This window comes from Bos grunniens, chromosome 17 (assembly GCF_055505025.1).
Source record: "Bos grunniens cultivar Pamir isolate PY7600 chromosome 17, Bosgru_T2T1.0, whole genome shotgun sequence".
In the NCBI taxonomy this organism is placed as follows: domain Eukaryota; kingdom Metazoa; phylum Chordata; class Mammalia; order Artiodactyla; family Bovidae; genus Bos; species Bos grunniens.
This window is the reverse complement of record NC_141181.1, coordinates 64,387,541-64,411,108: the sequence shown is the minus strand read 5'-3', so window position 1 is coordinate 64,411,108 and position 23,568 is coordinate 64,387,541. Positions and strand designations below refer to the sequence as shown.

General features: G+C 49.0%; 2 protein-coding genes across 9 annotated transcripts in view; one reads left to right on the top strand and one right to left on the bottom strand.

Annotated features, from left to right (window-relative positions):
- Positions 1-18,601, top strand: part of USP30 (ubiquitin specific peptidase 30) — a 24,246-nt gene extending 5,645 nt beyond the window's left edge. Inside the window, exons 4-13 of one of the 2 annotated variants that reach the window (XM_086348436.1) lie at positions 3,969-4,072; positions 5,765-5,863; positions 6,467-6,512; positions 7,733-7,827; positions 9,948-10,007; positions 10,491-10,577; positions 11,550-11,630; positions 12,809-13,028; positions 15,577-15,697; positions 16,160-18,601. In XM_086348436.1, the coding sequence (XP_086204562.1) occupies positions 3,969-4,072; positions 5,765-5,863; positions 6,467-6,512; positions 7,733-7,827; positions 9,948-10,007; positions 10,491-10,577; positions 11,550-11,630; positions 12,809-13,028; positions 15,577-15,697; positions 16,160-16,163 (917 nt within the window). In that variant the 3' untranslated portion in view covers positions 16,164-18,601. Of the gene's footprint in view, positions 1-3,968; positions 4,073-5,764; positions 5,864-6,466; positions 6,513-7,732; positions 7,828-9,947; positions 10,008-10,490; positions 10,578-11,549; positions 11,631-12,808; positions 13,029-15,576; positions 15,698-16,137 lie in introns of both variants that reach the window. The other variant, XM_086348434.1, reaches the window with a different exon arrangement.
- ALKBH2 (alkB homolog 2, alpha-ketoglutarate dependent dioxygenase) lies at positions 17,749-23,568 on the bottom strand. 7 transcript variants are annotated; one of them, XM_086348445.1, is made up of 4 exons: positions 23,243-23,568; positions 21,263-23,003; positions 20,777-21,162; positions 17,749-19,103 (listed from the first exon to the last, which is right to left on the bottom strand). In XM_086348445.1, exons 3-4 carry the CDS (start codon positions 21,028-21,030, stop codon positions 18,797-18,799), a joined length of 561 nt encoding a protein of 186 aa, XP_086204571.1. In that variant the 5' UTR covers positions 21,031-21,162; positions 21,263-23,003; positions 23,243-23,568; the 3' UTR covers positions 17,749-18,796. The 7 variants fall into 7 exon arrangements, with proteins under 7 accessions (XP_086204571.1, XP_086204568.1, XP_086204565.1 ...); XM_086348442.1 differs by having other exon boundaries at positions 20,777-20,975; positions 22,571-23,003; XM_086348439.1 differs by having other exon boundaries at positions 20,777-20,975; positions 22,571-23,003; positions 23,497-23,568.

The following is a 23,568-nucleotide window of genomic DNA, read 5'->3' as shown; positions in this document are numbered from 1 at the left end:
GGGAAGCAAGGGAAGAATGTGGTTATCCAGCAGTAGGGTGATTAAGCCAGCAATGGAATGTTACCCAGCCATTAAGAATCATCTTTCTGAAGTGTTTTAGTTTTAGTTTTAATTTGGGAGGAGGCATCAGCTATCCTATTAAGTTTAAAAGAGCAGGATACAAAATATGGTATAATTTGACTTCAGGAAAGCGAAAATGTCTGCAGATAAAGGGTGGACAGAAAAAGGCCAAAACATTAGCCATGGATATTTTGGTATGGTACAGGTGACAATTTTAAAAGATGAAAAAAAACCCTACTAAAACTTTCAATAATGATTGTGTATTATTAGAAAAAAATAATCAGAAAAAAAAATTGGATTTTGAAGACAGTTAGCTGAGTATTGCTTAACCTGAGGTATGATCTCACCTTGACCAGAAACCTTTTTGAAAAGCAAGTTCTGCTCTTCTACATAAGAGGCAACTTGAAACTCTTTTCTTTTACTGCCTTGTTTAAAAAAGAAATTACCACCCCAAAGACTGTGTGAAGAACTGACATGTCTACACGGGTGTCCTAACGCAGGCTAGGTGCTGTCATAACGGAGGGTTAGGTGTCCTCTTGCCATATGCTCCCTTCTCTGCTTCTGCCTCTTTGTGTCTTTTATTTTGGTTTTTAGAAATAATTTTTACTTCCGTAAGTAAAGCCTGAATAAATTCTCCTTGTGAAAAGTTAAAGCATTACAGAGAGGCCTGAAGTTCTGTTTACCACTATCCCAGCCCTTCTTCCCCACTTCCTTCCAGAAAGCAAAAGATAAGTGTAACCTTCCAGACCATTTCTGTGAATTTAACTGCATTTCTACCTACCCACAGAAATGATATATTGCTTTCTTTGTTTTTTCATGACCAAATAACCTTATGTGCATTAGAGAAACAGCCGTTTCGTACACCTGTCTCACCCTCATTCACTTTTTTTTCTTTTTCTGAATTTACTGGTCTCATGTATTTTGTCTTCTGTGAACTACTAGCTCATATCCTTTGCCCATTTATAAAACTGTGGTAAAATATCCATAACTTAAAATTTACCATCTTAATTGTTTTGAAGCAAACAGTTCTGTAGTAATAGATATATTGACACTGTTGGGCAACCGTGACCACTGTTTATCTCCAGAATGTTTTCATCTTCCGTATTGAAACTCTACATCCATTAAACAGTAACTCCCTATTTTCTACTACCCCTAGACCCTGGTAACCGCTATTCTACTTTCTGTCTCTGTGAGTTTGACTGTGTACCTTATTTAAGTGGAATCAGACAATATATCTGTTCTTTTGTACCCTGTTTATTTCACTTAGCGTAATGTCCTCGAGGTTTATCCACACTGGAGCATGTGCCCGAAGGTCATTCCTACAGGCTGAATATGAACGACTTTCCAGTGTGTGTGTGTGTGTGTGTGTGTGTGTGTGATGTACACGCCGCGTTTTGTTTACCCATTCATAGGTCAGTGGACGTTTAGGCTGTCTCCACCTTTCGGCCGTTGTGAATAGCGCTGCTGTGGACGTTGGTGGACATATGTATCTGTTCAAGCCCCCGCTTTTGATTTGGGGGGGTCATATACCCAGATGTAGACTCACTGGATCAGATGGCAATCTATTTAATACTTTGAGGAGTCACCACACCGTTTTCCACAGTGGCTATAGCCTTTTACCTTCCCTTGGCATGGATGTTCCATTCTCCACATCCTCACCAGCACTTGTCATTGTCTGTCTTTCTGATAACAGCCACCTCAGTAGGTGTGAAAGTGATGTCTCACTGTGGCCTTGATTTGCATTTCCCTAATCATAGGTCACGTTGAGCATCTTCTTATGTGTTTATTGGCCATTTATATGTTTTTTTTTTTAATGTCTATCCTAATCTTTCATCCATTTTTGAAATCAGTTTTCTGTGTTTTTGTTGTTGAGTTTTAGGAGTTTTTTTTTTTGTTTTTTTCTAATATATTTTGAGGAGAAGGCAATGGCACCCCACTCCAGTACTCTTGCATGGAAAATCCCATGGATGGAGGAGCCTGGTGGGCTGCAGTCCATGGGGTCGCTATGAGTCAGATACGACTGAGCGACTTCACTTTCACTTTTCACTTCCATGCATTGGAGAAGGAAATGGCAACCCACTCCAGTGTTCTTGCCTGGAGAATCCCATGGACAGAGGAGCCTGGTGGGCTGCCGTCTATGGGGTCCCACAGAGTCGGACATGACTGAAGCAACTTAGCAGCAATATATTTTGAATCTTAATCCTGTATCACATACATGGTTTGCAAAACCTCATGCACCTTTACAGCTGTACCACGTCCCCCATCCACTTAGCTATTAGCTTCTGGTGCCTTGTCTAGATAAACTGGCTGTAGCGAACCTCCTTGTACATGGCCGTCAAGCACACAGTCACATGTTTCCCTGGGCAGATCCTGAGAAAGGTTGCTGGATTGTAAGATAGGAAAATAGTAGACATTGCCACGCTGCCCCACAGTGTTGTAGGCAAAACTGGGCTGAAGGGGACGTTCAGATGTTCTTTGGGAGGGAAAAAGCTAACAGGGCTGCCTGGGGCTGTAGGAGGAAGAGGGAAGGAATAATACATCTTTAGACAGGTAGGGTAAGGGTCGGACCCCAGGGTTTATTGCACCAGTAACTGGCTACCAGCTGTCAAGGCTGCTACTTCTCCTCAGGTCACCAGCCATGATTCGACATGGGTCGGGGTGGCAGTATTCAGGGTCACAGCCATCTTGCCAGTTCACTGAATGCAAATCACAGAGAAGAAGCATCGGCTTAATTTATCTGGAGAGTCACTGAACTCCCAGAAACTGCACTGAGAGGCAGGCTCCTCCTATATTTTTATCTTCTTTATCTCATGGCAGTGCTGATTCAGTGTAATATATTGGTCCTTAATAATATGCTCAGGGAAGGGGGTGGTCAGGATCAGGAATCAATAAACTTTGGCCCCAGGGCCAAATTTGCATGCCACCTGTTTTTGTGAATAAAACTTTATTGAAACACAGCCATGTCCATTTGTTTACATTTTATCTATGTAATATTGCTTATGTATCTATGTAATATATACTATTATGTACCATCTTTATAATATTACATATCTATATAATATTACATATTATCTATCTATCATCTATGACTGCTTTTTGTGTTACAGTGGCAGAGTTGAGTAGTTGCTACAGAGACCTGCCAAGCCTAAAATGTTTACTAGCTGACCTTTTACAGCAAAAGTTTGCCAACCCCTGATGTAGATTTAATTGCAGTATAAATTCATAAGCTCATCAAACTTTTATGTGTATCTGTTAAGCTTGATTCTACTCAGATTGAATTCCCTGGTTGTCCAGGCGTTAGGCCTTGGTGTTTTCACTGCTGAAGGCTGGGTTCAATATCTACTCTAGGAGTTAAGATCCCAAAAGCCAGGTGGCGCGACGAAAAACAACAATGACAAAAAGAAAAAAGAAAAATAAACCATTCAGAGGACTCCTTCAGGCTGCCTCATAGAGCTTGATGCTTTGTAGTAATAGAAACTCAGATGCAAACAAGGCCTAATGGTCCTGGGACAGTCCTGTAGAGAAGGAGCTAGACAGAAAGTGTAGGGGGGAACAGTTGGATGTTTAAGGGCCCTCCTGTCCCTCCAAGTTGAGAGTTAAACTCATTTTATTCAACATTAATCTTGCAACAGTAAGTTTCTGTTGATGATAGTAATTCAGATATCTGAAAGTCGGTTACTAAATGCTGCGGCCGCATGAAAAATTACATTCATTCAGCAAATTCCAGGTGTCTACCAGCGTCCTAACTGGGTAAGGCTACAGGGAAGAGTAACAAAAGAGATATAATTCCAGGGTGAATTTTCCAGTCCTTCCATTTTTAATTAGCTTTGACACATCTTTCTGCACAGGTTTTCTTGGTTAGTTGTTGTGTTGGTTCACTTAATAACTGTTGCCTTTTTTGATTCCAGCTTTATCCTGCCAAGAGGTCACTGACGAAGAGGTCTTGGATGCAAGCTGCTTGTTGGACGTCTTAAGAATGTACCGATGGCAGATCTCTTCGTTTGAAGAGCAGGTGAACACGATATTCAAAACAGGTTTCCTCGGAGACTCCTTCCCATTCATGAGCTGGGGCCTCAGCTCCAGAAACAGCTGCATCGCTGCAGCGGGAGGAGTAAATGCCAGCCTTGACCTTGCAGTTAGTGGCCAGGCCTGTGTGGATGTTTCTGTGACGTTTCAGACAGCCTGAGTGTCCTGAGACCAGGTTGTGATTGGGGACAGAGAAGACTCACAGGACAGGGCGTAGGCACGCTGTCGCCAGGGAGGGGAGATCTTTTTAGTTCTCGAGTGACTTTGCACTTCAGTGGCTGATGGGGACACGTGAGGCCTTCAGAGAGACGTGAGTGACTCTACCTTCTCCCCTTCTCCAGAAGACAGCGCTGGGGCTGACAGCGTGAAGCTCTGGGGACCGACAGTTTTGCCCCCGTGGGTGTGCACTTCCGGCAGCACCTCCTCCTATCCGCTAGTGTTCCAGGCTGGCCCCGGCCAGCTTTGTGCTGGCCACTGCCGCCTCCACTGTCCATCCCTTGGACCAGAGCCTTTGGACTCCCCATACTGTGGGGCTGAAGTGAGAGGCATTTAAAAACTCAGAAAAGTGAGGTGGGAAGGCTTTCTCACCCCCCTTTTCTTTAAAGATGGTCTCCGTTTCCACTTTAATCGGAAATCATGTGTGTGTTACTTTTTAAACACGATGTTGAGAATATCTCTGCTTTCTCATGATGCTTCTTGACTAATCCATTACATGTCGAAATATTTTTCCATTTAGAAACTACTTTTGTAATCCTCCTCTGGTAACTGGAATTATTTAGCTACAATTCACATTTCTCTAAACTGAGAGAGCGACTGGAGTTTAGTTCTTCAGGACATCAGATACCTGTCAGCCAAAAAAAAAAAACCATACAGCCTTAAAGCCGAGAATCGGGTTTTATTTGACGGGCATACTGAAGGCAGTCCTTAAGCAGGGAGACGGCCTCTCAGATAGCTCTGGGGGCTTCTCCAAAGAGGTAAGGGAGCAGCCAGGATATATCAAGTGTTTGCAAAAAGAAAAAAACCAGTAGTCAGAACATCGAAAGATTACTGTTAATTAAAGAAAAACCGACTGCCCAAGTTAATGAATTAAGCACTTTTCTACGTAAGGGAAGATGCACACATCTGGGCTCATTGAAATCATTCCTTCAATGTGCACCTTAGCTATCTCGGGCCCATATCCTGCTTTTCTCCATCCTGAATCCCCTCAGGGTGCACAGTGTGGGGCGACTGCAGGGTCTGGTCTGGTGGCTGCACCATCCTTTGCTTACTTATGTGATGAGTGACATTCTTTGTCCACATTCCTTAAGTCCTGCTCTTCTGTCAAGGACCCACTTGGGTCCCAGTTGCTCCTGGGGAGTGTTTCCAGGGTCTGACTCTGAGCCGCATGGCGCTGCAGTGCGTGTGGGGAGAGAAACCACGTCTGTCTATGGTTCCCTTCCTCTCTGAGCACATCAGAACATCTAGCACGGGACCTGGTCCACACCTTCACTGTTAGTGATCAGGTCAGCCAGCCACTTTTATAGCCGTTTCCGTTCAACACACTGGGCCTTGAGAAGCTGGAAAGCAAACTCTACCCAGCTTAGCCATAGAGGGTCTGCCTGGCGGTGCACACGGCGGGTGGTTCTGGCATTGCCCAGCCTCTGCAGCCGCTCTGAAGAACGCTCTGCCCTCTTGACAGGACGCCCACGAGTTATTCCATGTGATCACTTCATCACTGGAGGATGAGCGAGACCGCCAGCCCCGGGTCACACATCTGTTTGATGTGCATTCCCTGGAGGTAAACTGTTAACACTCTCAGTACATCCAGTGTGGTCTGTGCACATCGAACAGGTGCGGGGGACACAAGTGTGATTTTCCTACAACTTTAAACTGAAAAGTAAAATTCGATCAAAAGCCAGTAGTGGGAGTGAGGCTGGGGAAGGGTCTGAACCTTCACAGTTGGCATTCAGTGACTGTGGTTAGCAGTGTTGAGGTTCTTGAAAGTAATCCCTTGCTGCAATTTGCATTGGCCTTGAGAGGAAAGAGTGTATTCCCCCCGCCCCCACTTTTAATACAGGAGAGCAAGGAGCCCCAAGAATGCTCAATGAATCTCATTTCCCTGGCACATTGTAAATGTTAGAGAGTTGATAAAAGTTAACTAGTCAAAGGAGGAGGGTGCAGATATTCCAGAGAGGAAAGGTGTCCAGTTGCATTTGGTGAAGGAATAGGTACAGAAATCAGTCCAAAAGCAGTTAAGGCTGCTTTTAGGAAGCTTAGCTTAAAGTTGATTTTTAAACAGGGCAGTCAGCACAGAAACAAGAGATTTAAGCGGGGATTGAGGGTGGGTGGCCAGAAGGAGAGCAGTAGGGTTTTCAGCCTCTTTCTCTTTCTTCCCCTGCAGCAGCAGACAGAAATAACTCCCAGACAGATCACCTGCCGCACCAGAGGTAGTCGTTTCCCTTGAACTGTAACGTGTGAGATGTGTACCTTTTTGATAGGACAGTAATTTGCTTTATGTTTTCTAAAAAGAATGTTTTTTTTCTGGTGACATCCATCCCGACCTGGAGTGTGTGCATTTGAGAGGAACTTGTGTTTCGGAAACAGCTCTAAACTGTCCCCGCAATGAGCATCTCGAGTATTCCATCGCAGCCGAGCCCTGCTCAGTTTCTGCTTAATGGACCTGTTTCTGCCTCAAACGGTGGTCTCGCTCTACCTTCTTGAATTGGTCCTGTAACTTAACAAGCTGAAGGTGCCGTGTCCTCCGCGTTTGCACTGTGGCCAGCTCTTCCTGCAAATGTCCCAGGCCTCCCTAGAAGGAAACATGGTTTTCTTAAGAAAATGACATCAGTTCCTTTGTGCACTGGTAGTAATGAGAACAGTTATCTTTTGGGTCCCTGCTCTGTGCCAGTCACCATAATACCTCACAGGAGCCTTCCAGCTGCTCTGTGAAGTTGGTGGTGTGGGGCATGCTCTTAGTCGCTCAGTCGTGTCTGACTCTGCCACCCCATTGGACTGTAGCCCACAAGGCTGTTCCATCCAGGGGATTTTTCAGGCAAGAATACTGGAGTGGTTGCCATTTCCTCCTCCAGGAAATCTTCCCAATCCAGGGATTGAACCCATGTCTCCTGTGTTGCAGGCAGATCCTTTACCTGCTGAGCCATCAGGGAAGCCCCAGGTGTGGGGCATAGTGGGATCACAATTATCCCCATTTCCAGAACACTGAGGCTTATAAACATGAAGTCTGGCTCTGGGCCTGGTGACTAAAGAAGCAAAGCCAGGACGCGGCCGAGGCCGGCCTGTCTTCCAGCACGTGGTTCTAACTGGCACACCACACCGCTGTGTTTATTCCACTAACCCCCATCCTAACCCCCAAACCCCAGCTCTTTAGAACCTGCTCATTCTCATGTTTTCAGAAGTCCTTTTTTTCTGCCTTTGTTTTCTTTTGGCCTTGCCTCATGGCATGCAGGATCTTCATTCCCTGACCAGGGATCAAGTCCAATATCTGTGCAGTGAAAGCCTGGAGTCTTAACCAATGGACTGCCTGGGAAGTCCAGAAACTTTTCTTTCTAAAGAGGGTGTTTGTACCACGTACTAAGAAGGAGGGTGAATTTTGAGGTTGGTGCCAAAGGGCGAGAGGTGGCCTGTCCAAAGGTGTTCTGTGTTTCAGGGTCACCACATCCCACATCCAACCACTGGAAGTCTCAGCATCCTTTTCACGGACGACTCACGAGTAACATGGTCTGCAAACACTGTGAGCACCAGGTAAATACACTACCAGTGCCTGCTATTTTCCGGCAAGGTTTTATTTAAGATTCATGAAGGAGCCGGAGTGTGCCGACTGACATTGGTGTCTGGCTTTTGTCATTTTCTGGGGTCTCTGTGCTTAGTCAACTGACTGCCCACGTTTGGTGAGTGCTGACGTACCAGTTGACTCTCAGATGGCATCTTCTGTACCAAGAGCAGCAAACCCACTGTGGATTGGCGGGGTTTTGAGTCCTGAGGTTGGGTCTGTACTCTTGGTGAACACTACAGATTCTAGGGCTGGTTTTTTTGTTTGTTTGTTTAGCTTTGGTGTGTGTATGTGTGTGTGTTTTGTTTCTGAGATTTTAAAATGTTATTATGCAAAATTTTGAACATGATGCAAAAATAGAGAATTGTACAGCTGTCACCTCAGTCAATTTTAGAATATTTTTATCATCCCCCCACCACACACACGAATAAACCAACCCTGTACCCATTAGCTTCCTTTCTTATTTCTCCTCACACTGTCAGCCCTCGGAAACCACTAATCTGCTTTCTGTCTTTATAGATTTGTCTGTTCAGGACATTTCATATAAATGGAGTCATACAATGTCTGGTGCCCTGAGACTCGCTTCTTTGACTCAGCATGTTTTCAGGGTTCTTTCGTGTTGTAGCCCATACCAGTGCTTTGTTCCTGTTTATTACCAAGTACTATTCCACTGTATTGCTAGACCACATTTTGTTTATCCAGTCATCAGTTGATGGACAGTTGAGTTGTTTGTACTTGTCAGCTATTAATGTATAATGCTACTGTGAATAGTTATGTGCACATTTTTGTGGAAACATGTTTTTATCTCTCTTTAATATTTCCCTAGGAGTGGAATTGCTAGCTCATATGGTAACTCTAAGCTTAACCTTTTGAGAGACTGTGAGACTATTTTTCTGTTTCTACCAGCAGTGAATGAAGTTTCAAATTTTTCTACATCCTCATCAACACTTTTTATCTAAGTTTTTATTTATAGCCATTCTCTTGTGTGCAACATGGTATCTCATTTTTTTCCCCCTCATTGTGGTTTTAATTGGCCTTATCATGAGAACTTCCCATGTCTCCTGCCAGCGTGGGAGACGTAAGAGATGCTGGTTTGATCCCTGGGTCGAGAAGATCCGCTGGAGGAGGGCATGGCAACTCACTCCAGTGTTCTTGCCTAGAGAATCCCATGGACAGAAGAGCCTGGCAGGCTATAGTCCATAGGGTCGCAAAGAGTTGGACATGACTGAGTGACTAATGATGTTGAATCTTTTTTTTAATAAGTTCTCTATTGATTTTATTATTTATTGTTTTATTTATAAATAAAATTAATTTATTTATTTTTGGCTATGCTGGGTCTTCATTGCTGCATGTGAGCTGTCTCTAGGTGCAGCCAGCAGGGGTGTTGTTTATTGTGGAATGCAGGCTTCTCATTGCAGTGGCCTCTCTTGTTGCAGAGAATGGGCTCTAGAGCATTGGCTATATGGGGCTGTGGTACACGGGCTTAGTTGCTCTATGGCATGTGGGTTCTTCCTGGACCAGGGACTGAACTCATGTGCCCTGCATTGGCAGGCAAATTCTTAACCACTGGGCCACCAGGGAGGTCCCAAAAGCAGGAACTCTTATTAAATGTATTTTGTCGTCTGTTTATTTTTTGGGGGGGGGTGCCAATTAATCATAAAACATGCACATCTTTCTGTGTAATCATGTATACTTCTACTACAGTATTTTAAATACAGTATTCCACTCTATGTGGACATGATATAATTTACTCTGTCATTCCCTGGAAGTTTCACCCATTCGTGTTTTGCTGTTTTAAATGGTGCTGTGGTAACTACATCCGTGTAGTTATGTTGTCTGTGGTTATTTCCTTAGGATAATATCCCCATTTTGCTGGGTCAGGTATGTTATTGTACAGTTTTTCCAAACTGTCCTTTAGTATTATTGTAGTTCTTATGTTTACAAAGTTGTTCTTAATAGACTTTGCTTCTCGGTAAGTACATTATGTTTAACTATGTTACCGTTGGGTGTGTAAATATGAAACTGTTTTATAGGCATATACCTTCGACTTGAACCTAAGTCCTTTCTGTATTTCCTGCAATTTATGTTTCAGAGTCCCGTTCGATTCGATACCTTCGACAGTCTTTCCCTCAGTATTCCAGCCTCCACATGGGTATGTACCCATCTCTGGTTTATTTCGAGTCTGTTTCAGAGACATCTGAATCTGAAAGAGCTTTGAGGCATCTTGTGTAACTCAGGTACTACACATGACTCAGACACATAGTTGGTTGAACCTGTCTTAGTTTTAATCTGTGGTTACCACGACCTGTCAGGGGGAAGAAGGTGGTTTCTCTCTCGCTGCAGAAATTTTGGCTTTTTCAAATACATATACACATACCTCTCAAGTTCAGAGATGCGTAAAACAGCACAGAAGCGCATACTTTTCTGCAGTATTGGGTCCTCATACCCTTGAATCCGTCCAGAATAACAAATCTAGGATGCTCTGAACTCTCCATTTTGTTCGGGAAACACCCACTTGTGTCTGTGAGGCCTCGCAGCCTACCTAAGCAGAGTAAAGCTCTGGGCTTCACCCTGTTAGCGGTGTCAGTCCAGCTCTCCTTGAATTGTATTCATGAACATGCTTCTTGTGCCATAGGGTCATCCACTGACCCTGGACCACTGCCTTCACCACTTCATCTCGTCAGAATCCGTGCGGGATGTCGTCTGTGACAACTGTACGAAGGTATGACTTTAACCCTGGCTGCCATCTCCTGAGCTGGCCCCCATGTCCGGATATAAGGCCTCTCATACCCTTAGCCCTGAGCTCTGTTGACTGGCCCAGAGGCTCCCTGCAGCCACAGCCACCTCCACCTAACTTGCTTAGAAAGTTGGCAACCCACGGACTATATCTTTTCCCAGATGAGTTGTTTCATTCACAGAATGTTTAAAGGAAAAAAATGGAATCATATGCTTTGAGGTGAGACATGCCCGCTCCAATTTGCTACAGTCCCCTCCATGCCCACCTGTCTCACTCCTGCCCAACTGCCCCAGGAATGTCATCCTCTGAATTAAGAGAAAGTGTACGGGAAAGAATTTTTGAAGACACAAAACAAAACAGATGACAGGCAGCCAGTGCAGAGTTTCATTGTGGCCTCTTTGTTTCTCTTGCTGCAACAGTCACAATTATTTAATGACTCTTGTTTTTGTTCAGTCGCTAAGTCATGTCCAACTCTTGGTGACCCTGTGGACTACAGTATGCCAAGCTTCCCTGTCCTTCACTTCTCCCGGAGTTTGCTCAAACTCATGTCATTGAGTTGGTGATGCCATCCAACCATGTCATCCTCTTTAAAACAGTGAAAGCGAAAGTCGCTCAGTCATGTCCGACTCTTTGCAACCCCATGGGCTATACAGTCCATGGAATTCTCCAGGCCAGAATACTGGAGTGGGTAGCCATTCCCTTCTCCAGGGGATCTTCCCAACCAAGGAGTGCAACTGGGGTCTCCTGCATCACAGATGGATTCTTTACCAGCTTAGCTACCAGGGAAGCCCATTTAAAACGGTGAAACCAATTTGCAAATATCTAGGCAGCTGAGTTCCTTTGGCAGGTGGATGCCAAGTGCCCAGTGAATGCTGGGGTAACTCCAGCCTGGCCCTCTGCTCTCTCTGAGGGTCCTGTTTCAAGAATTTCTTCAGAGAGATGTTTCCTTTATTTCAGATTGAGGCAAAAGGGACGCTGAATGGGGAGAAGGTGGAACACCAGAGGACCACATTTGTCAAACAATTAAAACTGGGGAAGGTGAGCCTATGCCGCACACCTGGCCAGCTCTGCCCCTGGAGCCCCCCAGATCTAGCTCTGCTCCCAGGACCCCCGGGACTGGCTCTGCTCTGGGGGCCCCCCAGATCCAGCTGTGCTCCCAGGACCCCCAGGTCTGGCTGTGTTCAGGGAGCCCCCCAGATCCGGCTGTGCTCCCAGGACCCCCAGGTCTGGCTGTGTTCAGGGAGCCCCCCAGATCCAGCTCTGCTCCCAGGACCCCCAGGTCTGGCTGTGCTCAGGGAGCCCCCCAGATCCGGCTCTGCTCCCAGGACCCCTGGGTCTGGCTCTGCTCTGGGGGCCCCCCGGGTCCAGCTCTGCTCCAAGGACCCCCGGGTCTGGCTCTGCTCTGGGGGCCCCCCAGATCCGGCTCTGCTCCCAGGACCCCTGGGTCTGTCTGTCCTCAGGGAGCCCCCCAGATCTGGCTCTGCTCCCAGGACCCCCGGGTCTGGCTCTGCTCTGGGGCCCCCACAGATCCATCTCTGCTCTCAGAACCCCGGGTCTGGCTCTGCTCTGGGGGCCCCCCGGGTCCATCTCTGCTCCCAGAACCCCGGGTCTGGCTCTGCTCCGGGGGCCCCCAGGTCCATCTCTGCTCCCAGAACCCCGGGTCTGGCTCTGCTCTGGGGGCCCCCCAGGTCCGGCTCTGCTCCCAGGACCCCCAGCTCTGGCTCTGCTCTGGGGCCCCCGCAGATCCATCTCTGCTCTCAGAACCCCGGGTCTGGCTCTGCTCTGGGGGCCCCCCAGATCCGGCTCTGCTCCCAGAACCCCGGGTCTGGCTCTGCTCTGGGGGCCCCCCGGGTCCATCTCTGCTCCCAGAACCCCGGGCCTGGCTCTGCTCCAGGGGCCCCCCAGGTCCATCTCTGCTCCCAGAACCCCGGGTCTGGCTCTGCTCTGGGGGCCCCCCAGGTCCGGCTCTGCTCCCAGGACCCCCAGCTCTGGCTCTGCTCTGGGGCCCCCGCAGATCCATCTCTGCTCTCAGAACCCCGGGTCTGGCTCTGCTCTGGGGGCCCCCAGATCCGGCTCTGCTCCCAGAACCCCAGGTCTGGCTCTGCTCTGGGGGCCCCCCAGATCCGGCTCTGCTCCCAGAACCCCGGGTCTGGCTCTGCTCTGGGGCCCCCCGGGTCCCGCTCCGGCCCTCCACTCCTCCCGTCTCTCCGCCGCAGCTCCCGCAGTGCCTGTGCATCCACCTCCAGCGGCTGAGCTGGTCCAGCCACGGCACGCCCCTGAAGCGGCATGAGCACGTGCAGTTCGGCGAGTTCCTGATGATGGACATCTACAAGTACCACCTCCTGGGACACAAGCCCGGTCACCGCAGCCCCGAGCAGTGTGAGAAAGCAGGGCCCGCGCTGGAGCTGCAGGACGGGCCGGCAGCCCCCAAGTCAGGTGTGTGTCCAAGGGGCAGAGAGAGGGACCCTCCGGGCCCTGGCGCCACCAGGGCCAGGCTTGCCCAATGGCGCTTCAGTTCTTGAGAACAGCAGGATTGGGGGTGAGAGAAGGCGGGTTTCATAAAAGAGGTTAAAATGATACAGTGATGTCTAGTTTTTAAAAGCTCTATGACGGATGGAAACACACAGGCAGGAGGGAGGAAGGTTGCTTTCTGATCTTCTGGCTAAACAATAATTGACTCGCCTCAGTCCACTGAATTTCTTCTTTTCTGCCCCCATACAGTCACCTAGTGAATATATTCAATTTTTAATTGAGGATAATTGCTTTATAATGTTGTGTTGGTTTCTGCTGTACAACAGTGTGAATCAGCTATGTGTCAAAGTCACTCAGTCGTGTCTGACTCTTTGTGACCCATGGACTATAGCCTGCCAGGCTCCTCTGTCCACGCGATTCCCCAGGCAAGAATACTGGAGTGGGTAGCCATTTCCTTCGCCAGGGCATCTTCCCAACCCAGGGATCGAACCCAGGTCTCCTGCATTGCAGGTGGATTCTCTACCGTCTGAGCCACCAGGGAATCAGCTATAGGTATACATATATCTCCTCCCTCTTGAGCTTCCCTCACATCACCTCCTTTAGACAGGAAATGTGGGGAGGCGGTATCCTGGCTGAAGATCCCTAAACATCTTACTTGGGTTGCTACTTCTTTACTGAATTGCTGATTTATCCGATCCCATTACAATCCTCCCTTGAGGTTAATCCTTGACTCAGGCACCAGTGAAGCCAGGTAGCTGTTATCATCTTCATTCTCACTGAAGAGAGAACCAAGGCTTCCAGAGGCTGAGTGCCAGACGGGGCATCTGGAACTGGAATGGAGTGTGGGGCAGTTTTGTAAAGGTCTTGTATGTAATGTGTTTAGTTCTTCATTAATGAGGGAAAACCCACTGACTTTAAAGGCTCCAAGCCTGAACATCCTGTCCTGTTCCACTCTCCCTCCACAACCGCCCACCTCGTTTGCTGCTCCTAGTCAAGCCAGTACTGTCTTCCCTGCACCCTGGCCTTTCCCCACCTAGTGCCCCTCACTACTTTTATTCTTTTTTTTTTTTTAATATTTATTTTTATTTACTTATTTGGCCCACCAGGTCTTAGTTGTGGCATGTGGGACCTAGTTCCCTGACCGGGGGTCAAAGCTGGGCCCCCTGCACTGGGAGCACAGTCTTAGCCACGGGACCACCAGGGAAGTCTCCGCCCCCTCAATACTGTTATTCGTTTTTACATCCAGCTGCGAGGCCTGGCGGAGAAGGCAATGGCGACCCACTCCAGTACTCTTGCCTGGAAAATCCCATGGACGGAGGAGCCTGGTAGGCTGCAGTCCATGGGGTCACTAGAGTCGGACACGACTAAGCAACTTCACTTTCACTTTTCACTTTCATGCATTGGAGAAGGAAATGGCAACCCACTCCAGTGTTCTTGCCTAGAGAATCCCAGGGACGGGGAGGCCTGGTGGGCTGCCGTCTATGGGGTCGCACAGAGTCGGACACGACTGAAGTGACTTAGCAGCAGTAGCAGCATGGCCTGGCAGGACATCACTCACAGGGGGACGGAGCTTTGTCCTTTCTCAGCAGATCCACAGATTAACTTTGAGAGTAGAGCAGCAGGGGTGGGAAGAGGGCCCAGTTTTAAATCAAGGGCCTCTTGGCCTCACTTTCTCCTCTCCCAGGTAGGGGCGCAGGTCTGCTAGTGTTCAGAATGTGGTGGTTAAAGAGGCCAACAGTGTAGCTGGTCGGTATTAAAGGCCCCCAAATATGATACTTGAAAGAAGAGATGTAAACATCTCTTTAATTATCTCATCTGCACCCGTGAACACATCCCTGCTGTCTCCGCCTGCCGACTGCCGCTCCTCAGAAGCTGACATTCGGAGAAAAGAGAATGTTTGGATCAGTGCTTTTCAGCAGGGAGTCTGGCCCCCAGGGGCACCGGGCTGGGATCTGTGCTTTTCAGCAGGGAGTCTGGCCCCCAGGGGCACCGGGCTGGGATCAGTGCTTTTCAGCAGGGAGTCTGGCCCCGGGGGCACCGGGCTGGGGCTGGTGGCGTGTTTGGTTGTCTCCGCCGGCCGGGAGAGGAGGCGCTGGTGTGAGTGGAGGCCAGAGGTGCTGCTCAGCATCCTGCAAGTGACCCGGACAGCGCCCACAAAGGGCGACCAGAGCCTCAAGGTTGAGAAGCCTTGGTTTTGGTCAGGCCAGTAAGCGGGCCACTGCTTGGCTCTGACATGTGTCTTTAGCAGCCAGGCCTGGAAATTTCAAAGATCCACAAAGCTGTCACAGTGAGCAGGAGGCTGGGAGGGGGATACAGTTTTTCTGTTTGGGAATAAAGCAGGTGAAGACAAAAAAGTAGGAAGTTTTATGAATCAACATAGTACAAAATCAAGTTATCTGTTTTTCCTTTGTAGCCTTATCAGGGAGTTAAATCTCAAGCTAAGCAAAAACCACATTTTGTTTACCCAGAGCCGCTGCTCATCTTAATCGCCTCGGGCCTTTTTCTCTTGCAGTTCGCAATCACCCGGGGGGCCCCAAAACACAGATTTTCATGAACGGTGCCTGCTCCCCGTCTTTGTTGCCCGCCCTGCCGACCCCCATGCCTTTCCCCCTCCCAGCTGTTCCTGACTACAGGTGAGCTGCTCCTTAGACTCACAAGCCTCATACACTGATTGTTTTAAAAATAAGAATTATGAAGTCCATAAATCATAAATATTATGCGTATGTGTGTATACATGTACATATGTAAGAAAGTATGTACACAGAGTATAAAGAAAGAAATTAGGTCTCTGGGACACCACCCAGAGATCACCAGTTAAGTCTTGGTTTTCCTCTCTGTAAAGGTGTGTGTGTGCATATACCACACAATGCAAGCACACCCTCAGAACTGGACGGCCCACCAGGCCAGTCAGTGGAGGTCTGCGTTTTAAGCATTGTATAGCGTCCAGCTGTCAGGCTGCGCCATCATCAGTCCCCTGTCATTGAATCCAGCTAGGGTCCTCTACTCTTTGCTTTTGCCTCTAAACCTTCCTCGTTGTATTTGTAAACCACTGGCGTTTGTTCCTACCGTTCAGCTCCTCCACATACCTCTTCCAGCTGATGGCTGTGGTCGTCCACCACGGGGACATGCACTCTGGACACTTCGTGACCTACCGGCGCTCCCCGCCCTCGGCCAAGAACCCTGTCTCCGCCAGCAGCCAGTGGCTGTGGGTCTCCGACGACACCGTCCGCAAGGCCAGCCTGCAGGAGGTGCTGTCCTCCAGCGCCTACCTCCTGTTCTACGAGCGCGTCCTCTCCAAGATGCAGCCGCAGGGTCGGGAGTACAAGTCTGAGGAATGACCCTGCCCTGCCCCAGGGCTGGAGAGCCGCCAGCACTGTCCCAGCCCTGTGTGTCTGTGCGTGTGTGTGGCGTGTGTGCGCGCGTGTGAGCAGCCCCACTAGAGTCCTGTGGCCTTCTGGTGTGGTGTAAGAGCAGGCTCCACAGAGGAACTGGCGGCCCCGATTCACACCAGATGAGGCCCCCACCCCCTCCCCGCACAGCTTGCACCAGGGTGGTACCGGGCACCATGTGTGTCTAGACCGTGTCTTGTCACTCACCCGATACAGGTAATTAAAAGGAACCAGACTCCAGAAGCCACCTTTTTTTTAAATATATTCTGATGCATCAGGTGTTCTTAAAGGGGAGTTAACTCTGTCTGACCCTCCAGGGCTTCAGCGTAGATCTTTTTAATAAGCAAGCAAGGCCCACGAAAACTGATGAATTAGTGAAATCATTAAAGGCAACAATTTCACAGAAAAAAAAAGTGCCTTTCACTCTCAACTGCTTTTGTAGCACGTCCCTTCTGGAAAACAGACCTCATCTGGGAGTCACACGGACAATTTTTGCAAAGCTCTGATTGTTGCAGAGTGACCGAATGGAGAACAGAGGGACAGCTCAGAGGACACCTGGCGCACGCCCGCCTTCCCTTTTGTACGTCTTTTTCTAACCTTTCAGAGTCTTTACATGTAGTGAAAGCTCATCTGCCAAACCCGCCCCTCGGAGGAATTCTGTCTCTACTTCACCAGTGACAAGTGACCAGCTTCCTTGCTGCCATCATCTTGCGTGTCCTAGACTCTGAGAGGTGTGGCCACCGCTTATTACATAACTGCCCGACAGCCAGAACCTGGCGGCCTCTGCACTGCACCAACGACCACCCTGCTCCGTAGAAAACCCTTTCTCACGCCAGGACCCACCGTGGACCATTACTCTCACCTATTTATTTATTGCCCACGTGGAGCTCCTGAGGTTTACAGGTGGAGCTGGGGGCCATGACAGACGGACAGACAGACAATCCCGGCCTCCGCATGAGAGCTGGATTCAGAAGGAAGGGCACAGATCTCACTCGGGGCCTCCACCTCTCCACACCTCGGTTTCCTCATCTGTAAAGTGAAGAGTTCGATTCCATGGCCGTCAAAGTCCGGCCCATCCCATCCCACAAAAAAGGAAGAAAGAAGTTTAAGAAAACTTGAAACACACAATGGCGGCTGACACCTAGTCCCATCATCCTGTCCTAGATCCATATTCTACACGTGTTGGTTTCCAGTACCTCATACAGAAGGCCCCATCTGATCACCCTCCCCCATCCTCAGGTAAGTCTCATGAAGGCAGCCCAGGGCCAAAGGAATTTCGAGGACACAGCGGTATCTATGTTTTAACTAGATTTTTTTATTTAAAAAAGAAAGGATACCAAGTCCAGACTGATTCCTCAGAGTAAGATTTGGAATCAGGTGCATTGTGGTCACCCAGGTCAGGCTGAGGACCATGCTTCCCTGGTGGGCAGGCTGGCGACACTCCCAGACAAGACCCTGGTGTCAGCTGAACCCACCGGAGGCCCGGGCAGTCCCCATTCCACTGGGCCAGGTGTGTGTGCGTCCCGAGGACTGGGAAGTCCTGCTACGGACAGAAAGACTGTGAGAGTTCTCCAGACCGCGAGCATCAGGGAGAAAGGAGCAGCGTGAAGCTTCTCTGCTCCCGGCAGGTGTCCCTTCCCGACTTCGTTGCAGACCCCAGCTCTGATGGGGAAAGGAGCGTCCCTGTGATACCCGAGCCTGGGGCAACACGTGCCCAGGTCACGTGGCCTTCACCTGCCTGGCCAACCGTAGCTTTGTGCACCTGCCCTTCTGCCGCTGTGTACTCTGAAATCTGCCATCAAAGAGAGGTGCCGGGTGTGAACAGTGCCCCCTTTGAATGTTTGGTTGTAAGCAGACCTTTGGTCAGAGGCCAGGGACTGGGCCACGGCTACGGCTGTAAATGTGAATGATCTCTAGGCACATTCTCTACCCCTGCTTCCTCACATTGTAAATTATTAGGCGTTAGTTAGCAGCCAAATAATCTTATTTCTAGCATTCAGTTATTTACAGTCACTTCTTTTTTTTTGCAAAAACCCGAGTCAAACTCATAGTTTATGCCATAATAACTGTTGACTTATGTATTTGCTAAGGTACCTTTTGTATCTGCTGTATTATAGCAATAAAAGAATCATTTTGTTAGGAAAAACATCAACTGGTATTCTTTCATAATTCACCAGTCTGATACAAATGTCCTCTTTCTCCGAGTTCTGCGTTGTACCCGTAAGAAGCCCTGCGCTTGGGTGAAACCCGTTCTGTGTTCCCTGTTGGTAAAAGAAACAGCAGCTCCCTCTAGGAGTGGAGAGCGAAGGAGCCAACAGAAGCGCTTGCTGTTAACAATGTTGTTCACTTTGTAGTAGGCAGGATTTTCCGAAATGTCAGGTTGACCCGGGGAGCCAGAACCTTCTTTCGGACTGGGAGACTGTGGTACCAGTGAGTGTTGGTCGGGTGGTTCATCATGAGTAAGCTGCCATGGGCCAGCTGGAGCCTGACCACCTCCAGCCTCCGGGACGGGTGCTTCCCCCGGGAATCCTTATGCCGGAAGACGAAGTCTCTGCAGGCCCCAAAGGAGACAGAGGCGATTGGGCTCCCGGGAGCCAGTTCTCTCTCATCATCCCTGTGCTCGCCAATGTGGTCCTGGCCGTCTTTGTACCTGCAGTGAGAAAATGAGCAGAGTTCACAGTACAGTCCTCTCTGGAAACGTGCCACCCACACCGGGGCTCCTCGTCCGCCAGCCAGGAAACAGTGCCACAAACCCAGGTTCGTGCAGGGGCTGAAGGGCCGCCCCTGGTCTACGTAGTGAAGCTAGCCTTTCACTTTGTTATCAGCCCTCTGATCACAGGCTTTCAAACAGCCCACCAATAGGGCATTCCCTGGCGGTCCAGCGGTTAGGATTCCACGCTTCCACTGCCTCGGCCCAGGTTGGGTCCCTGGTTGGGGAACTAAGATCCCATAAGTCACATGGTGCGGCCACAAACAAAAATCCCACACATGTGGATAGAGGCCAAACACGTCTTACAGTACCCCTGATTCATATCTGTAAACCTTTTTTATATAAGATGCCTTCTCTCTGTAACTTAGAATAAAATCTGTGTTCCTCGCCTGGCCCCTGCCCACCTCTGAGCTGAGCTCACCCCACACCCCTCTTTCCCTCATACACTGTTTTCTGGCACCACCAGTGGGATTTCCACTCCACAGACACTCCAAACTCCCTCTGCTCTCCCTGCAGAGGCCTGTGGGGCTCACGTTCCCTTGGTTTAGTTATAAGCTCCAATGTCACCCTTTCCTGACCCCTCCTCTAACCATCTTCCCCTAAACCCCAAATTCTCAACCAGGGCAATTCTGCCCTCCCCGGGGCACTCAAGCGATGTCTGGAGACATTCCGTTGCTCCAAAGGGACCCTTGAAAAAAACGCACAACCTAAAAGTTGAAAACCGTGTTTCATTCTGCAGACAGAACTGAGGACTGACGCCCGGGAGGTGGTCTCGCAGCTCTGAGCGATGGCCCCAAAGAGACAAGGCAGGAGCCAGGATAAAGGGGTTTTGCAACAAAAACCAGGTAGTCGGAACATCAAAAGATTCTTGTTAATTAAAGAAAACCAGACGTCACAGGTTAATGAGTTCAGTGTTTTCTGTATATGGGAAGATGCAAGAATCCGTGTGCTGATGCGGCGGGCAACCATTTCTCATCCACAGGGAGCTCCCGGCATCCGGTCGGTGGAGGTCAGGGATGCTGCCCATCTGACACCACAGAAGTCAGCCTCAAGAAGAGGATTATTTGGCTGAAAGCATCGAGTGCTGTTGAGAAACCCTCCCTCTCAGATGTTCTTAGATCAGCCTGTTTAATTTTCTACAAGACATTTATCAATGACTCATCAGCTCTCGGCCTCTCCCTCCCTGCCAAGGTGCACATATGTGTGCTCAGTCACATCTGACACTTTGCAATCCCACATCTACGAGGCCATGGACCCCATAACCTCGGTCCATGGGATTCTCCAGGTAAGAATACTGGAGGGGGTTGCCCTGCTCTCCTCCAGGGGATCTTCCCAGCCCAGGGATCAAACCCACATCTCCTGCATTGGCAGGCGGATTCTTTACCACCGAGCCACCTGGAAAGCCCCCCAACCCTGAGGTGGGCGCTCCATAAAGACGAAATGCTGGTGCTGTTCCACTACTAGGGCCCCAAGAATGCTAAAGAATTATCTGCTGTACAAATGGGAAAAATGCAGGGGAATCCTAAGTTCTTCCTTTTGGAAGAGACAGAAGGTTTATAAAATCCAGTCCATGCTCCTGGAAAAAAAAAAAAAAGGTAAAGACAGAGTGTCACCTGTTGATGAGCACAAAGTTGAAGGTCTGTCCAGTCACCAGAGAAACACGATCCCGTACACGCTCCAGAACGGGGATCCAGGGCTTCGGAGACAGACTGAGGCCTGAAAAGGTGTAGGTCAGCCCAGTGTCGCCGTAGGTCGCCTGCTTCCTTGGGACACTGTGCCACTTCCCGAACACCTGGACCCTGGCCAGCACACCTGTGTAGGGGAGAGACGGCAGGGCCTCAGAAGTCTCCACTGGCTCCCTGAGCATTCAGGAGCGAAAGTGCAACAGGAGTGACGTCTATTACTCTGGCCAAGGACCTCCTCCTCAACAATGATTGTGGCTCACCCAAAGCCTTCCCATGAGGGCAGTGATTCTTGTCCAACACTGAGAGAAACAGCTCTAGTCCAAATTAAAAAACAAAAACAAAACACGGTAACTTAATTGCTCAGCATAACCAGAAAAAAGAGACTACAATTGGGGCAATATGAGGTGAGCTTACATGCTAGCACTGTGATGTTGCCAACTGCGGGGATGCAGGGGTGTGGGCATCCAGGGGAGATGGCGCTAATGCAGATCTTGATGGAGGCTGGGTCTCCCATGGGCGTTTCTACACTCCCCTGTGCTCTGCCACCCTGCAGTGGTTCTCAGTGTGGGTTCCAGCGTCAGCAGCACCGGAAACTCTGGACACTAGACTGCAGGGGGCGGGGCCAGCAATGGAGTGCTGACAAGCAACAGAGTCCTCCAGCTGATACTGAGAACTGGTGCACAGGGATTGCCTAGTAACTTCCCAGCTCTCAGCGGACAGGCGATTCCCGTTATTCAGTTTGTATCGCAAGCACCCAGTAAGGTGCTTGGCCCAGAGGTGCCATGAGTATGTGTTAATTAACAAACTCATCCGTTATTCAGTTCAGTTCAGTCGCTCAGTCGTGTCCAACTCTTTGCAACCCCATGGACTGCAGCACGCCAGGCTTCTCTGTCCATCACCAACTCCTGGAGTTTACTCAAACTCATGTCCATCGCGTCGGTGATGCCATTCAACCTCTCATCCTCTGTCATCCCCTTTTCCTCCTGCCTTCAATCTTTCACAGCATCAGGGTCTTTTCAAATGAGTCAGTTCTTCACATCAGGTGGCCAAAGTATTGGAGTTTCAGCTTCAGCGTCAGTCCTTCCTATGAATATTCAGGACTGATTTCCTTGAGGATGGATTGGTTGGATCTCCCTGCAGTCCAAGGGACTCTCAAGAGTCTTCTCCAACACCACAGTTCGAAAGCATCAATTCTTCGGCGCTCAGCTTTCTTTATAGTCCAACTCTCACATCCATACATGACCACTGGAAAAACCATAGCTTTGACTAGACGGACCTCGGTTGGCAAAGTAATGTCTCTGCTTTTTAACATGCTGTCTAGGTTGGTCATAACTTTTCTTCCAAGGAGCAAGCGTCTTTTATTTCATGGCTGCAGTCACCATCTGCAGTGATTTTGGAGGCCCCAAAATTAAAGTCTCTCACTGTTCCTATTGTTTCCCCATCTATTTCCCATGAAGTGATGGGACTGGATGCTATGATCTTAGTTTTCTGAATGTCGAGTTTTAAGTCAGCTTTTTCACTCCCACTTTCATCAGGAGGCTCTTTAGTTCTTCGCTTTCTGCCATAAGGGTGGTGTTATCTGCATATCTGAGGTTATTGATATTTCTCCCGGCAATCTTGATTCCAGCTTGTGCTGGAATCCGTTTATGGCTCTTAAGTTCAGATTTCTCTAAACACAGACACACAGTAGTGTGGACAAACCAGCCACCATCCCCTGCTTACCTGTAAAATATTCCACTTCTTTCTCCAACTCTTGGAAAATCTCGTCTGCTTCGGCTTTGCCAAACAGGATTGTGTAATCGCAGTCCAGGCCCTCCGCTCGAATGCGCCCCCAGGTGAGGCCTGCTGAGTCAACTCCATTCCCTGGGGCTGCTCTCCTGGGATTTTTCTTGCTGTTTCCCTCCTCTTCTGCCAACCCTGCTGGGCCTCCTCCAGTCTGCTCTTGTTCCATCCTTCTCTTAAGGCTCCCAACAGCCCCCTTTACCAGGAATCTGTCCATCTTGTCTCCACAACAGGAAGACCTGGGAGCTGATCGCCAAGCCAAGAGAGATTGCCCAGGGTCTGTCCCAAACACCAAAATCTACTCTGCAAAGTGGTCCCACAGGGGCATTCCTCCTATTTGTAAGGTTCCATTTTAAAAGTTTAACACCAAGTCCTATAAAGGAAGAAAGAGGAGGTTAAGGCTGGAAGGATCCCTCAGAGGTGATCTGGTCAGGGGTCTCCCACACCCGGGTTGGTATCAGAATCAGCAGCCTGGCTTGCAAAACCCACGTGCCTGCCACCCATCCCCCCCAAATAGGAATTTTAAAGAAATAACTCCCCCTCTCCTGCCCCCGCGGAATTCGCATGCCACTGGCAAACCTGGAAACTACTATCCAATCCCTCACTTTATACCTGGGAAAGTGACACGGTGAGAGGAGCAGGGGTTTGCCCAAATTCACCCAGAAAAGCATGTCTCTCTCTCTCTCCCCCTGCCACCCTGCAAAGGACAGGGGTGGATAACTGATAGGCCCTCCCACACAAGTATTAACAGATTAAGTATTGGGATCTTGAAATGGACATGATTCAGAATCTAAATGTTTAACAACGGTTAAACGTGGTCATAAGCAAGCACGCCGAACTCTGATAGAAAATAAGAACTGTAATACGTGCGTTGGGTGGTGGTACCGAGGGTTCTCTTTAAAAATCTCAGCACCCGCTGAACTCCAGTTCCTGTAGAC

Excerpts from the sequence above, each read along its gene's own strand:
- ALKBH2 (XM_086348442.1), bottom strand. The coding sequence starts at position 22,847 with ATGGACAGATTCCTGGTAAAGGGGGCTGTTGGGAGCCTTAAGAGAAGG. Across the intron at positions 20,976-22,570 it reads AGAAGTGGAATATTTTACAG|GTGTGCTGGCCAGGGTCCAG; the intron begins GTAAGCAGGGGA and ends TCCCCTACACAG. Across the intron at positions 19,104-20,776 it reads AACTTTGTGCTCATCAACAG|GTACAAAGACGGCCAGGACC; the intron begins GTGACACTCTGT and ends TTCTCACTGCAG.